The 15,590-nt window shown below is 44.9% G+C and overlaps 1 protein-coding gene across 3 annotated transcripts in view; it reads right to left on the reverse strand.

The window, feature by feature from the left end:
- Positions 1–5,779, reverse strand: part of mRpS28 (mitochondrial ribosomal protein S28) — a 139,195-nt gene extending 133,416 nt beyond the window's left edge. For all 3 annotated transcript variants that reach the window (XM_067100024.1, XM_067100025.1, XM_067100023.1), the window contains exon 1: positions 5,306–5,779. In XM_067100024.1, the coding sequence (XP_066956125.1) occupies positions 5,306–5,764 (459 nt within the window). In that variant the 5' untranslated portion in view covers positions 5,765–5,779. The remainder of the gene's footprint in view (positions 1–5,305) is intronic.
- Positions 5,780–15,590: the final 9,811 nt, after the last annotated feature.

Below are 15,590 nucleotides of genomic sequence, written 5' to 3' on the forward strand. Positions count from 1 at the left end.
GTAGACATCATCTGGGTTGTGGGAAGTGGCTGCTGACTTAGCAAGTTGATCAGCTTGCTCGTTCCCAAGGACCCCAACATGCGAGGGCAGCCAGCAATAATTTATTTCTTTACCTCATCTTTTCACTAAAAGCAGCCATTCCAGTATCTCTAAAATCGGTGGGTGTGAGGGGTTAAATGATCTCTCTCGTAAAACACAGCCTTCCGGTCCAGGAACTAATCGGTGTGTGGCCACTGGGTGCCACCAGAGTCAAACCAAGATTCAATGTTGAAAAAACGTTTCTAGTGCAACCCACTGTCCAGCACAGATGAGCCCTACTCCGGTAACTTCTGTCATATTGGTTATGGACAGATCATGGATGGGACTCCCCAAAACTATGAGTGTCTTTCCACAATGTCTTGGTGTAGGGATCCCTCCGCCCTATCACCAGGCTCTGGTGACTTGAGCTTGTCTGCCACCCCATTTTGATACCCAGGAATGTGCATGGCTGAAAGCTACGCAGTGTGTGCTACTGCACACTCGTGTACCTGCACCGTCAACCTGTGTGGCTGGAAGGACACCAGTCCCCCCCCTGCTTGTTGACAATGCAACTACCCTAGTGTTGTCACTCAACAACGCCACTGAGTGCCCTACTACTCGGGCCCAGAACTCTCACTTGGCTAAAAAAGCCACCTTGAGTTTCAGGACACTTATGTGGAGGTATCTGTCGTTCTGGTTCCACACACCTATAACAATCTTCCAGGTGTGCATTCTATCCCTAGCAGATGCGTTCAAAACAAGAGCACCTTGGGAGGGGTGTGTCCAATGGCACCCCTAAAGAGAGGTTCCTGTTGTCTAGCTACCAAGCTAGCTCTTTCCTCACCTCCTCCGACAGACAAAGATGAGAGCAAGGCGGGACTCTCACCAGAGACCCATCCACCTACATCCTCCTCTAAAGGGTATGGAGGTGAAGCTGCCCCTGAGGGCCCGAATCTACATTGCTGGCAGATGAACCAGAACGAAATGTCACTGCTCAGTGGGTCATTCCTGTCGAGGCAGGAACCTCTCCACTACCTCTCTAAACCTGCTGATATGAGAATCCAAAGGGATGATCATCATTGCTGATGTGTGTATCAGCATGTTCAGATACTCTACCCTCTGCTTTTGTGTGAGATCTGACCTATCAAAGTTGATCACTTTACCAAAGTCATGACAAAAACTTGAGAAATTGATCTCTGCCCTTATGACTGCAGCAACAAGCTCGCTAGAACCAGCCAACTGCACTAGTATTTCTGCAGATGTACCTATGCAACCGAGCTCGAGAAGAGATAAAAATGAACACTCGAAAGAACTCTTGGGGGAGTAGTTACAAGTCCAAAACAAGCGCCTTGAACTAGAACACCGTCCCCTTCTTGAGGGTAGAAAGATACATGCAGGACTGATGGGTAGGTATTGAACATACACATCCCCCAAAGCCCCAAACAGTAAGAAGTCTCCCTCTCTGATGGATTCAAGAACAGAATGGATCATTCCATCTAGGACCAGTTCTGGTGAACGAACCTGTTCAGTGGGAAGAGGGGTGAAAGACTCCCACAGCACCTTCATTTCTTCCCACATGGGGAGGTCCTTCCATGAGCCGGGAATGAACATTCGGAACCGGACAGGAAGGAGGTGTGGGATGACGAAAGCTCTAGAGTAGCAGAACCACATCTGACAGGCACCCACTACCCATACTTCCGCTCCATGTCACTGCTAAGCTTGCCCAATGATTCGACAGGCACCACCCCCATCGGCAACAACTGAGAACTACTGCACCCCTGGTGTCCTCCACCTTCTACTAGGACAGCGCTTACACCTTGGCAAAGTGCTGTCCTGAGGAGAGCAGAGAGGTTCACTTGAGCATACCCAAGCACTCAGCTAGGGTTAGTGGGGCCAATCACACAAATGTGATTGCACCTGCCTGAGCACTAGAAGCAATGCTGGCAGGGAGCATCGAGACACCTGCATGTCTCTGCACTTTCTCTCAACCTGTGCCTGAACTGGACCAGGAAGTGGACTTGCACCGGTACCGGCTCGGTGTGCCCAAGATTCCGCAGAATCCCAAGCACTCGGCTCGGCTGAGCACCTTATGCTCCTGAATCTCCTTCCAAGAGTCCGATGAAACTCATGATGAGACAAGCACAGTACCAGTCTTAGAAGTGGACTTCTTCGAGCTGGTACAGGGAACGCAGACCGCGAACCATGTGCCCATGGCTCCCGAGACGCAAGACCCAGGTGGGTTATGCGAATCGGTTCCCGAGCCCGAAGTCCGGGAAGAGCTGATGGGAGATCCTACTGCCTCCCCTGTGGAGGGAGGCAGCCCCTTAGAAGTCCCAAGACGGGACTTCTTAGGGGGGGAGAGGTAGCCTCCTTCTTCCTCAGCCTGCGAGCCTCAGAAGAAGGAGGGAAGGAAGCAGCAGACAACGAAGCAACACCTTCTTATTCCTCTTCCTTGATTTCTTCTCCTACATCATCTTCAGGATGGCACCCAGGCCAGCAGGAACACTAGCAACAAGAGCAACCAGGGCAGCTAGGGTAGGAGGCACAGCAAGAGCAGCCTGGGCGACAGCAGCAACAGGAGAAACCAGGACAGCTGGGGCAGGAGGCACGAGGCACAGCAGGAGTGGTCCGGGCAACATGAACAGTAGGAGCAGCCTGGGAGGCAGGAACACTTGGACAGCTAGGGTAGGAAGTGTAGCGGGAGCGGCTTGGATGGAGCCAAGTGCTCGGCACGAGCCGATCAGCTTCAAAGTCTTGGAGTTCCGAAGAAAATTGAGTACTTGGCTCAGAGCTGCCGAATCTCGGAGTTCCGAAGAACATGAGCATCTGATCCAAGGCAATAAGCACTGAAAATCACTTATTTTCGCTTATTGTCACACTGTTGGAACAGAACCCCTGCCGATAACTAGGGACTGCCTGTACTCAGATCAAGCTACCAAGTCACGAATAGGATGATTGTCGGTTGCTCCCTCTACCGGAATGTGCGAAGAAACACAGGTGAAGGTAGATAATAAAGGAAAAAATTTCCTGGAACTAGCATAAGTAACATGGGTTACTCTTCAACTTGTCATATCTGAGGAGACCCACGCACCTGGTGCTCCCGTGTTGCAAGGTCTCTAGGAGACCCGCGACACGGTTCCCAAGTCCGCAGACGTGGGACAGCACCGAGAAAGAAGATGAAGATGACGATGACGAATCGATTCCCTCTGACTTCCACTGCAAAACCACTGCTTTCCCGGGACCCTTACATCATCTCAGTGTGGGAGCGTGAAGGAGGGACAAATGCACACACACACTCTGGACTCTCTCTCTCCAAGTTGAGCCACAGGTTCAATGAGAACCTGCGCAACAGTTGCTTCATGTCCGTAGCTTCAGAAAAAGAGCAATCGGCAACATACCGGGTAATACTGCAAGTATTACCAGCAAGAGAACCCTTACTCCTAAGCAGCCGAGCTCTACAACATCTGATACTGAACATTACAAATGTCAAAGAAATTTTCAGCAAATAAACTTCTCTTCATAATGCGAAGGAATAAAATTCTCTGTGAGGGAACATACACATAGCTAAACACGTAAGCTAGGTGAAAAAACCAGTTTAAGCATGTTGCCTAGCAACGTTAAAACCAGTTTGACACATTGGCTAATAGAAGTCATAGGGTTTACAATTATCAGTATGAATCATTATATAGAATACTGAAAGCATAAACTCAAGAAAAAAACAATAAGTTGCATTTACATAAATTATAACACATGAAAATCATATATCAGCAATATCAACAATATGAAGAAAATGTACACAAAGTCAAATGGCAGGCAGCGAGGAGAAGTGAATATCCTTCCTCGATGACGGCTAAAAGCAAAGAGAGTGGATACTACTGACTCTGTGGGCAGGACTCCCACACACAGTCATTAGTCAACTATTTACTTCATCAACTTGTTTATAGTTAAACAGCCATGCTCCAGCTCCCACTTAAAGTAATTCCTAATGTAAAGGACCGATGGTTTTTATATTGTGTAGGAACAAATAATTTTTATTAACAAAGAATGTCTCCATATTAAGCTCTATTGTAAAATTACTTTAATGGGACGTTCATGGAACAGGCCTATTCATGCTTGCTTTTAACAACTCTTGTGCTGCTTTTCTGCAAATTTACGTAAGTCTATGGTAGAACTAAGCATGAGCTCTGAATCTGGTATTACTTCGGATATTTTTCCTATACTGTAGTATTTTAGTTGTTTATTAAGAATTTACCATCATTTTTTGTCGGTCGACTGTAATCAACCTCAGAAGTTGTGTGATGGCTATCTTGGAATGCTATCACGCATGCACAGTGTTATATGGGAGCTTTTGGTAATAAGTAGTTTCCTTCTGCACCCCTGACTAAGTAACACGGCCTGCTAGGTTAGGTTAGGTTAGGTTAGGGGTACGTTAGGTTAGTATAGTTCCTTTTATAATAGGTTTCCTTAGCCAATCCCTAATTAAACATATGGCTCCTGGTTGACTTGCGCATGCGCAGAACCATTCCATAACAATAACATGGCGGTCTGGTCTTTCTCCCGTTTCCAAAACCCTGCATTCCCAAAGGGCACCCAACCATGTTGAGCGGATCGAGGTTAATAATAAACTGACAATAATCAACACCAACTCTTCATCAGCAACAACACTAAGAGTAAAGGAAAAATCAATTTCCAAGGTAATAGTCCACGCAGAGCTCTTGCTAAGAAATACCAAGTCTATTAATAGGACTGCCTAATTTGTTGAACTTTGGGGACATGCTGGGAAGTAGGCCTATTTTGTCACAAAACAGGGAAACAAGAGATTTGCTAAAGATAACTCGGAGTTATTAGGGTAAAACTGAAGACTACTAGCCTAAGACACCCCTCTGGTTTAGGCAACTACCAGTTTGTGTGCAAAATGGGGACTGTGCTTAGTACAAGCCCCTTGGGGATTAATATAAAAAGATAGGCCAAAGACGCTCATCACCATGAAGATAAATGAAAAACAAACAAACACATAGGTTAAGCAAATGGCAGTAAATAGGTTATTCTGGTTGGCAAATAGTGGGAAACAGGCTGTGGTAGCAGTCTTCAGTTTTACTATTATTTAAAGCTTGGCAAGCTCAAAATATACTTTACAAAACCATACTAATGTGTTCTCATAAATTTTAGGCCTAGACCTAGCCTAACCTTCATAACTTACAAACCTAGCCTAGGCCTACCGGTAGGTGATACCCCTACGGTAGGAGAACAAGCCTAAGCCTAATGGAAGTTTCCTTCTAGTATTTACCTGCACTAGTTTACTTCGTCTCAGAAGAGATGCAAATGTCTTTGGCAGCTCAGTTGGTTGAGCAGGCTCTTGGGGTTGCGTGTACCTCAAAAAGGCCTGGGCGAAACCCCCAGCCTTCCCGGTGGAAGGGTCAACTTCTTTGCTCGGATCTGATGTTGTAACATTATCGGCACTTGTCTGTGTGGTTCCTGCTGTCGTCGAACAGCTTCTACGGAAAGCACGGCAGTAAAATGTATAATTCCTGGATGCCGATTGTCTTAAAATCGCCGTCATTTTCAGTCTGACTTGTAATAGTAGTTGTCGTAGAGGGGATTTATCTCTACAACGGCTCAAGTTCTTCTTTGGAGGGGTGGTAGAGCTTTCGACTGGCAAGCTGTTGGCCCAGCGTTCGACTCTCCGAGCGGCCAATGAAGAATTAGAGGAATTTATTTCTGGTGATAGAAATTCATTTCTCGTCATAATGTGGTTCGGATTCCACAATAAGCTTGTAGGTCCTGTTGCTAGGTAACCAGTTGGTTCTTAGCCACGTAAAAATAAGTCTAATCCTTCGGGCCAGCCCTAGGAGAGCTGTTAACCAGCTCAGTGGTCTGGTTAAACTAAACACTGCCCTTCCACTGGGCCGGCTGAAACGACTACAGCCGCCCGGCTGCAGCCGGCCGGCTGTGAGAAACAGACTCCTACAGTGCTAACTATTATGTACCTTTCCAATGACCCGTCTACAGCCGGTCTGTCGGCCAGGCTGCCCACCTCCCGACTCGAGCCGGCTGGGCAGCACTCCTCTCGAGCAGTCCAGCCGGCAGGTCGGTACGATTACAGATGCCCAAAATCCTTCCTCACAAACTCCCTACAGATGCAGCAGCACACCAAATTTTGATAACTCAGCGGTGATGACAAGTGTCCAAAAATCCTTCTCACAAACTCCAACGTATAGTGATAATGAATTAAGTTTTCTGAACAATGTATCAGGAACACAGTTCCATTTAAATCAATGAGTTTTATGATGATTTTTAAAAAATGTTGTTGCATTTTGTTTTGTAGTAATTATTCTCATATAGAACTACAACTAGAAGTGCAAACCAAGTAACTATATAATTGGCCTAGCAAAAAATGTACTAAGCATTTAACAATTTTTTGAAGTTTTTGTTATAATAGGAATATCCATTTAATTGCTACTAAATGGAAGTGAATCAATCAATTAATTAATTTAAACAATGTAACATTTTATTTGGTTTCTATTAGTTATATAAGAAATGGAAAAAGTCTCTTACCTGAGAGTTAGTCCCAATTTCTCAGCTGGGGTTATTGGATGTTTTATAAAATGGCTTGGTTTGCCAGATATTTCAGTTTCAATCAGTGAGAGAATGTAATTAAATTGAGCTATATTTACTCGGAAGAATTTTCTAAATATATATTCGTCCTTTAAAAGGTTTCTTTCAATCAATATCCTTTGACATCCTTGTTCTTTTCGAGATGTGAAAAGTTCATGTGGAGATGACCTTTCTAACTCTGCTTGCATCACTAAACAACATTCTTCTTCTTCTTCCTCTTCCGCCAAGAGGTATTGAAGAAGTACGTCCTCACTTGCATGTGCCATTATTGAAACTGACTCCCTACACCGGCCACAGTCGTTGTAATGGAATCTGTATCGACGGCTATAGCCCATCCGGTTATAGCCGTCGACTTTGGCTCAGGCATGCTGTAGTCGTTTCAACCGGCCCAGTGGAAGGGCACCTTAAGATATACTTAACTTTTTTCTACAACGGCTCCTCTCTCTCTTTGTAGCCATACTGACCTCGAATACAACTGGTCCCAAAAGGTTAAACTGCTTATCTAAACATTACTGAACCAATAGTAAAATCAAGGAAACCAGGCGAGTAATTATTACCGCTGACGATGACACTTGCTATAATTATATTTAGACACTTCAGTTTACGTTAATATTTAATAACATCACTATCGATTTTTGTTGGTTTTAATATCATAATATTATGTCAGCCAAAACTTTTCCAATTATAATCCCTCACCATGTTGTTCCGACATTTTAATAACAATGGACGTTACTCCTCATTATCTTGAGAGCTACGTGACAATATACATCTATTTTGTTCACCTTTTAAAAGTGACACGTGATTTTATAATATATATATATATATATATATATATATATATATATATATATATATATATATATATACGAGGGTAAGTCAAAAGTTCCAGGAAAAATTGTTGAATGATGTATTTACACAGGAATGAAACAACCCAAATACTTGGTAAACAATTATCTGTGATGTAGTGATCATATAGACTTGTTACCTCAGTCATCCTCTTGCTACCGTGGTGTTAACATCTGCTTCAGAAAAGTAACTTCTTGAACCCATGTAAAATAAAATTTTGAGATGAGAGCTAACATCAAGTTCTGACCAAGCTTGATTGGAAACCAGGAAAAATTATTGAAGCTTTGCAACAAGTTTATGGAGATTCTTCTCCATCTAAATCAGTTGTTTATGATTGGATAAAGCGATTTAAGGATGGTCGGGAGGACCTCAAAGACAACCCAAGAGAGGGAAGACCATCGACTGCAAAAATGAAAGAATTGTGGCTTTGGTGCAGAATCTAGTGGATGAAGATCGTCGGATTACTATCGATATGATAGCTAATGAAACTGGGATCTCCAATGGTTCCGCATTTTCAATTTTAAATGAAAATCTTGGTTTGAGTAAACTTTCAGCACGTTGGGTCCCAAAAGCGTTGCGCGAAGACCAACTGCATCAAAGAGCTGAACTTTCTCTTGCAGTTTTAACGAAGATTGAATCAAATGAATCAGAGTTTTTGACCGGATTGTTACTGGAGATGAAACTTGGATCCATCAATATGACCCAGAAAGTAAAATTCAATCAAAGCAATGGTTACCAAGAGGTTCAGCTGCACTGGTGAAGTTCAAAGTGGCGAGATCTGCCCAGAAGGTTATGGCAACAGTGTTTTGGAACTCCAAAGGAGTGATTTTGATTGATTTCCTTGAAGGACAAAAAACAATCACCGGGAACTACTACAAAGGTGTTTTGCAAAAACTGAAGACTGCATTGGCTAAAAACGTCGAGGAAAGTTGCACCGCAGAATTTTGTTCCATCATGATAACGCTCCAACACATTCATCAAGGGTTGCAAGAAAAGTCCTACGGAAATTTAGGTGGGAAACTCTTCCACATCCTCCTTATAGTCCTGATCTTGCTCCTTCAGATTTTTTCTGTTCCCAAAACTCAAGGAACACTTAAGAGGAGTCCGTTTGAATCTTTGGATGCTGCTAAACATGCAGTTTCAACATGGTTTAATAGAAAGTCCCCAAATTTCTACAAAGAAGGGTTGCAGAGGTGGAAACAGCGCCTTGAAAAGTGTATAGAGTTAGATGGTAGATATGTAGAAAAATGATGTTTGAATTTCCTTAAATAAAGAGTATATTGAATTTTTCCTGGAACTTTTGACTTACCCTCGTATATATATATATATATATATATATATATATATATATATATATATATATATATATATATATATATATATATATATATATAATATATATATATAGAAAACGCAGGTGGTTTTAAAGTAAACAAATACTATGGGAAAATAGCAATTAGAATTTCAGCATTAAGCGCTTCCACGTTTATCCACCATCGTCGGGTCACAAATGAGACAGTTTAGAAGAATAGCAATGAATCTCCCAATTCAGCAAGTGAGTATTACCATTCAGGTTGTCCCTTACAGTACTGACCAAAACGTTCTCTTCCCTACCCTGCACAAGCGATCCACCAACCTCTATTGGCCAGAGGAATTTTTTAACCAAGGTCCATCCCACCAGAAAGAATAATCCAAGACCAATTCTGTCCTTTGCCCACATGTCAACCCATTACTGGGATTATCATCTGTAGGCACATAGGGCAAGACCGCCTCTGGAATTAAAGAGTTTATTTCCTATATTTTTTTTCTCAAACAGGGAGAACACTTTTCGATACTAGCCAACTTTGGGCGACTTTGCTGTTCGACCAAACGAACAGTTCTATAAACTCATCCATCTCAAAGGATTCTTTAATAAATTTGGCCATTCTTGCTCATAGCAACAATGCCATCAAGTTTTGGAACAGTTAATTCTTTAATGGGCGCTACTCTTGCCTTTGCCACCATTAAATAAGAGTTTTCGTTCTAACTCCATAGGCTACACAACCATACGCTAACTCACTGGCATCGCAGAATATGTGTAAGGAGTCCGCCTCTCCTAGGCTAGTATCCCTAGAAAAGGAAATATCAAGACTTTTTCCAAGTCTTCGGATAACTCAACCAATTGTTTCTGTAATGGGTCTGGGAGTTGTTCATCCCAATCCAGCTGTTGTTTCCGCAAATTCTGCAGGTATATCTTTGCCCTAAAACTGCAGTAGAACTTTGAGTAGGTCACTGTTATATGTGGTCCCGTCCACAAACAATCATTCCGGCTTGACCCACTTTTCCCCTGTCTGTCCGAACAGTCAAATACTATCCCAATGGGGGTTGTTGCACTGTCCCTTTTAACACCATGATGTGCCAAGAAATGACAATCTTCCTCTGTTTTAAAATATTCCACTCTCTACGAATCTCCTATCCTCCTGATCCTTCAGGATTTTCTGGTAGTGTTCTAGATACTGAGTGTCCTTCTGAAAATTGACACACTGTTGTTTTAATCTGTTCAAAGCCAACCCAAAGTTGGAGGTTAACTTCCTTTTATTGCCTTCCCAAGGCAATGTCATAACATACTGTTTGTCAATTTCAGATTAAATTATAGTACTCTCAAAGTTCCTGTTCCGTTATTTCACTGTAGTCAATACCTAAATTATCTAAACTCCATAAAGTTTCAAGATCTTTCCTTGGATCCTTTAAATGAGTAGCCCCTTCAGTCGTAATTATATTGTGAGAGGGTGCGAAAGAAAGAGCAGGTAGACAGATACTGCTAGTTTATTGAGAAAGCAGCCCGCTTATAAAACGTCGTAGGACGGGAACAAAGACATACAAGTGACCCGAGGTCAATTATTCACCGTGCAAAACAAGACAGGTACATACAGATAACGTGACAATAAAAATAGTAAAGTTAAACACAAAGATACTCTGACACATACACAATATACAAGGGCAAAAATGGATAGGTAATGAATGTACAATTACATAGTAAATATAGGGCTGATTACCCTGACCTAAGGTCAGATGAAAAGGGACCGTAGAAAACAGGAGGTTCTTCACAGAAAACCCGTTCTGCATATGCCCATACGCTCCATGTCGGCGAAAGCATTCTTGGTCTCCTGAAGGCACTGAGGGGGAGGCCTCCGGAACTTTGCAGGCGTTGGGTGTCCCCTGTCTTGATGTGGTGGTAAATTCCGTGTTTGGCGGGGGCTCCGGGCACCTGACAAGTTCGGGCCTGAACACCTCAGGGAATTCCTTCAGGAGGGAGGCGTACTGGTGGGGAGCAACGGAACATACCGTGGGCGCGCTGGGACCCGGCGCTAGGGGCAGGGACTGGCAGGACTCTGTCTCCAACAGGCATTTGCGGCCGACGTCAACTGCCAGTCTGAAGTGGGCCAGGAAGTCCGCACCCAGTAGTGAGGTCCTCACATCCGCAATGATGAAGTTCCACTTGTATCTCCGGCCCAGGATGGAGACCGACAGTAACCTGGTGCCATAGGAGAGGATGGGGGACCCGTTGGCGGCCGTCAGGGAGGCAGCCGGGTCTGGTGGGCGTTTGCGGTCCTTTCTGGAAGGCGGGAACACTGACCGCACGGCTCCCGTGTCGATCAGCATCATCCTGCCGGATGTTTCTGTTGCCATGGCGGCCTGTGAGGGTGCCGCCGCTTCCCCGTTTTTTGGATGGGAGAAAAGGCAGGGGGCTTCACAATTTCGAGCGTCTTTGCCGAACCTTCGGTAGTAGTAGCAAAGCCCCGGCCTTTCTTTATTCTAGTGATAGGGTGGCCGCCTCCTGGTGACGATGTTGATCTCCTCAACGTTGGATTCCTCCGGCTGGAGGCAGTTGACGTTGTGTGCGGGCGTGGATGCCCGCTTCACTGCCCTCATGGAGTCAGTCAGCTGCTGCGCCTTTCTGATGAGATCCTCGACCGGCAGGGTGTAGGGCTCCTTGATGGGCTGATCTCCTTGTGCCTGCCGCTGCTGTCCATCTCGGGGAGGAGGAGGAGGTCCTGGAAGGCATGCCATGTCTCCAGGAGGTTCGTGTCCTGCCGGGGTTTTGACGGTGAGGTCGATGGTGTGGGTGGCTCTCTCGGAGACTGGCAGGGAGCAGGTCTCGACAAGAGAGGCCTTCAGGTGCTGGTAGGTGGCAGGGCTCGAAGTAGATGTCACCCAAGGGGCGAACTTCCTGTATATCTCCTCCGGTAGGGTGTTGATCACTATGTCTGCCTGCAGCACCTCATCGGTCAGGCCTGCCACCCTGAACTGCCCCTCGACCCTGTAGAGCCATGATGCCAGGTTGTGATGGGTGAACGGAGGCAGCTTTATGGTGAGGGCGGCCCTTGGTTGATCTGTCGGGAGAGGCATCGCGCGAGGAGCGGTTACTGGCGTGGAGGAGCACGCAGGTTTTGGCGTGGCAGGGGGCGCGAGTGAGATATCTGTCTCCGAAAAGTTTGCGGTTATTTGAATGTGGGAGGGAATGTCCGCGTCCATGCTCATTCCGCGCTCTCACCTGGAGTGTGAGTTAACACTCACGTCAATACATGCTTGGGAGCGTGCCGTGTGGGTCCGCTAATGACGCTGGTGGTTTGCCGACGAGGGTCGGTAATGCCCAAATGCTTTGTTAGAGCGCCGTAGTTAGTCCGTTAGGGGCGAAGGGTGGTTCATGGGGCCAAGACTAAGTCGCCGTTTGGGTTCGTTAATAGCTCCAGGAACCACTCCGGGGGTCACCACTGTGAGAGGGTGCAAAAGAAAGAGCAGGTAGACAGATACTGCTAGTTTATTGAGAAAGCAGCCCGCTTATAAAGCGGTGTGCGGACATCAGTACAAAGACATACAAGTGACCCGAGGTCAATTATTCACTATGCAAAACAAGACAGGTACATACAGATAACGTGACAATAAAAATAGTAAAGTTAAACACAAAGATACTCTGACACATACATAATATACAAGGGCAAAAATGGATAGGTAATGAATGTACAATTACATAGTAAAAATAGGGCTGATTACCCTTGTAAGGATGGGATTGAGTGACATACTGGCTAGGTGTTGACTGGTTTATTGGTGGTTCCTTACTGAATGAATGTACAGAATCTTCGAAGATGTTATTGGCCTGTCGAGGCCGAAAAAGTAGCATCTACACACAGACAGAGCAAAACAGAGGTAATGTTTCGGACATCTGTGTTTGTCGGCAGACAAACAGATGGCGATTGTGAGAGACATAATAAACGTACAGTGATAAAACATATCAACAGAAAGGCCAGGAAGTTCTACATATGGCCAATTGCATGAGATTCGAGACAGATTAATGAATGCAATGCAGTAGCATAATATATGTGAAATGGCAAGACGTTTGGCATCTTCACAAACAGAAACATACATACAGTTTGATACAGAAGATTCGGTGGAACATTATGAGTGCATGATTAGAATGCTTGCATGGCAGTGCAAGTACTGGTGACTGTACATATATCAAGACAACAATGGTTAGGGAGAAACAGACGGAAATATTGTATGGTAGAAGTTGCGTTCCTTGAGTGAGAGAAAATGTGATGCTTTTTGTTTTTCTCTTTGTCTGGGTCCCTCTAAAGATATGACGTACGCATGCACACACACGTGCTTGAAAGAGACCGCCATCGGTGCGATGGGTCTCTTACAATACTCCCCCCACAAGCAAGGCGTCGATGTGGAAATCGTCTTGCTGACAATTGGAATTGGCTTGAAGGGCTTGGGCTAGGGGCGGGTAGGAGGCTGAAGGGTGGCGCCGGCCAGCAGGAACTCGAGGAGGACTGTAGCGGGTTGAAGGATGACGTCGGATGATCCTTCGGTAGCCAGCTCGAGGGGGACGGCAGTAGGCTGAAGGATGACGGCGGCTGATCCTTCAGTAGCCAGCTGGAGGGGGACGGCTGAAGGATGATGGCGGCTGATCCTTCGGTAGCCAGCTCGAGGGGGGTGGCAGCAGGCTGAAGGACGATGTTGGCTGGTCCTTCGTTGGTCAGCTCGTCAGGTACGAGTTCGGGGGCGGCTTCAGGCTTCCTGGAGGAGGCGTCCAGGGCTCTGGTGGTGGGGTGGGTCATCTCGGAGGGTCGGACATCTACTGAGAACTCAGGGAATGGCGGGAAGCGGGGAGGCGGCGAAGGGTCTGTTGGCGCGTGGGTCGTCATCTTGGGTCAGCCGTCTGCCATCGGCTCCTCCATGTCACTCCGGGGTCACCAGTGTAAGGATGGGATTGAGTGACATACTGGCTGGGTGTTGACTGGTTTATTGGTGGTTCCTTACTGAATGAATGTACATGCCAGCACGGGCTCTTGCTCCTAGAGCAGCCCATAAAGAATGTACAGAATCTTTGAAGATGTTACTGGCCTGTGAGAGCCGCAAAGTAGTATCTACACAGACAGAGCAAAACAGAGGTAATGTTTCAGACATCTGTGTTTGTCAGCAGACAAACAGATGGCGATTGTGAGAGATATAATAAACGTACAGTGATAAAACATATACTATCAATGGAAAGGCCAGGAAATTCTACATATGGCCAATTGCATAAGATTCGAGACAAATTAATGAATACAATGCAGTAGCATAATATATGTGAAATGGGGAGACATTTGGCGCCTTCACAAACAGATACATATGTAAAGACTGAGGTATGAGTGACATACTGGCTGGGTGTTTACTGGTTTATTGGTAGTTCCTTACCGAGATAAATGTACAGAATCTTCGAAGATGTTATTGACGCGTGCGAGCGGCAATGTAGCGTCTACACACAGACAGGTAAAACAGAGATAAAAGGTTCAGACATCTGTGTTTGTCGGCAGACAAACAGATGGCGATATCAAGAGACATGATTAACATACAGTGATGAAACATACATCAGTGGAAAGGCCAGGAAGTTCTACATATGGTCAATTGCTTGAGATTCAAGACAGATTAATGGATACAATGCAGTAGCATAATATATGTGAAATGGAGAGACATTTGGCGTCTTCACAAACAGAAACACACGTGCAGTTTGATACAGAAGATTCGTTGGAACATTATGAGTACATGATTAGAATGCTTGCATGGCAATGCAAGTAGTGGCGATTGTACATACATTAAGACAACAATGCTTAGGGAGAAACAGACGGAAATATTGTATGGCTGAAATCGCGTTCCTGTAGAGAAAGAAAACGAGACGCTCCTGTTTTGTCCTGTCCACTTCGATGATGACGATTGACGAACATACGAACACACACGTGTTTGGAAGAGGCAGCGTCGGGGCTCTTACACATACATACAGTTTGATACAGAAGATTCGGCGGAACATCATGAGTACATGATTGGAATGCTTGCATGGCAATGCAAGTAGTGGTGACTGTACATATATCAAGACAACAATGGTTAGGCAGAAACAGACTGAAATATTGTATGGTAGAAGTTGCATTCCTTGAGTGAGAGAAAATGGGATGCTTTTGTTGTCCTCTTTGTCTGGGTTCCTCCGAAGATATGACGTACACACGCACACACGTGTGCTTGAAAGAGACCGCCATCGGTGTGATGGGTCTCTTACACCCTGGCCTAGGGTCAGGCGAAAAGGCACCAAGAAAATGGGAGGTTCTTCACAGACAACCCGTTTAGCAGGGACTTTACAATATTGTCGGTTTCCACTGCCAGTTTTAAAATGGAAACTTGAGTCTCCTTGGTGGGAGGATAACTGCATGTACCGGTTACCATGTAACCAAATATGGTTGGTAGCAGTACTAAATTTTCAAATTTCCTAAACCCTGGATGTAAAATGTTGTACACATTGTCAACCCCTATTAACAGTTCCATAGGTGATTGTTTTTCTACGGGTAGATCAAAATTTTTTTTTATCAGCCAAGCTGATTTTCGTTCTACACAACGACCTCAGGTTCTTCTTAACGTCGAATTTTTTTGTATATTCTGGTTGTTTGTCTACTGCTATACAATCCATATTTATTAATCTACCCCGGTGAGGTACAGCGATGTTCACCATTTCATGTTCCTTAACTGGTGTAGAAGTTAAGTAACCTTTAAATGATATATTTTCAACTCCCTTGCTTTTATAGTGGAGTCCCTCAAGAGCA

The sequence above is a fragment of the Macrobrachium rosenbergii genome, chromosome 56 (assembly GCF_040412425.1).
Source record: "Macrobrachium rosenbergii isolate ZJJX-2024 chromosome 56, ASM4041242v1, whole genome shotgun sequence".
NCBI lineage: Eukaryota > Metazoa > Arthropoda > Malacostraca > Decapoda > Palaemonidae > Macrobrachium > Macrobrachium rosenbergii.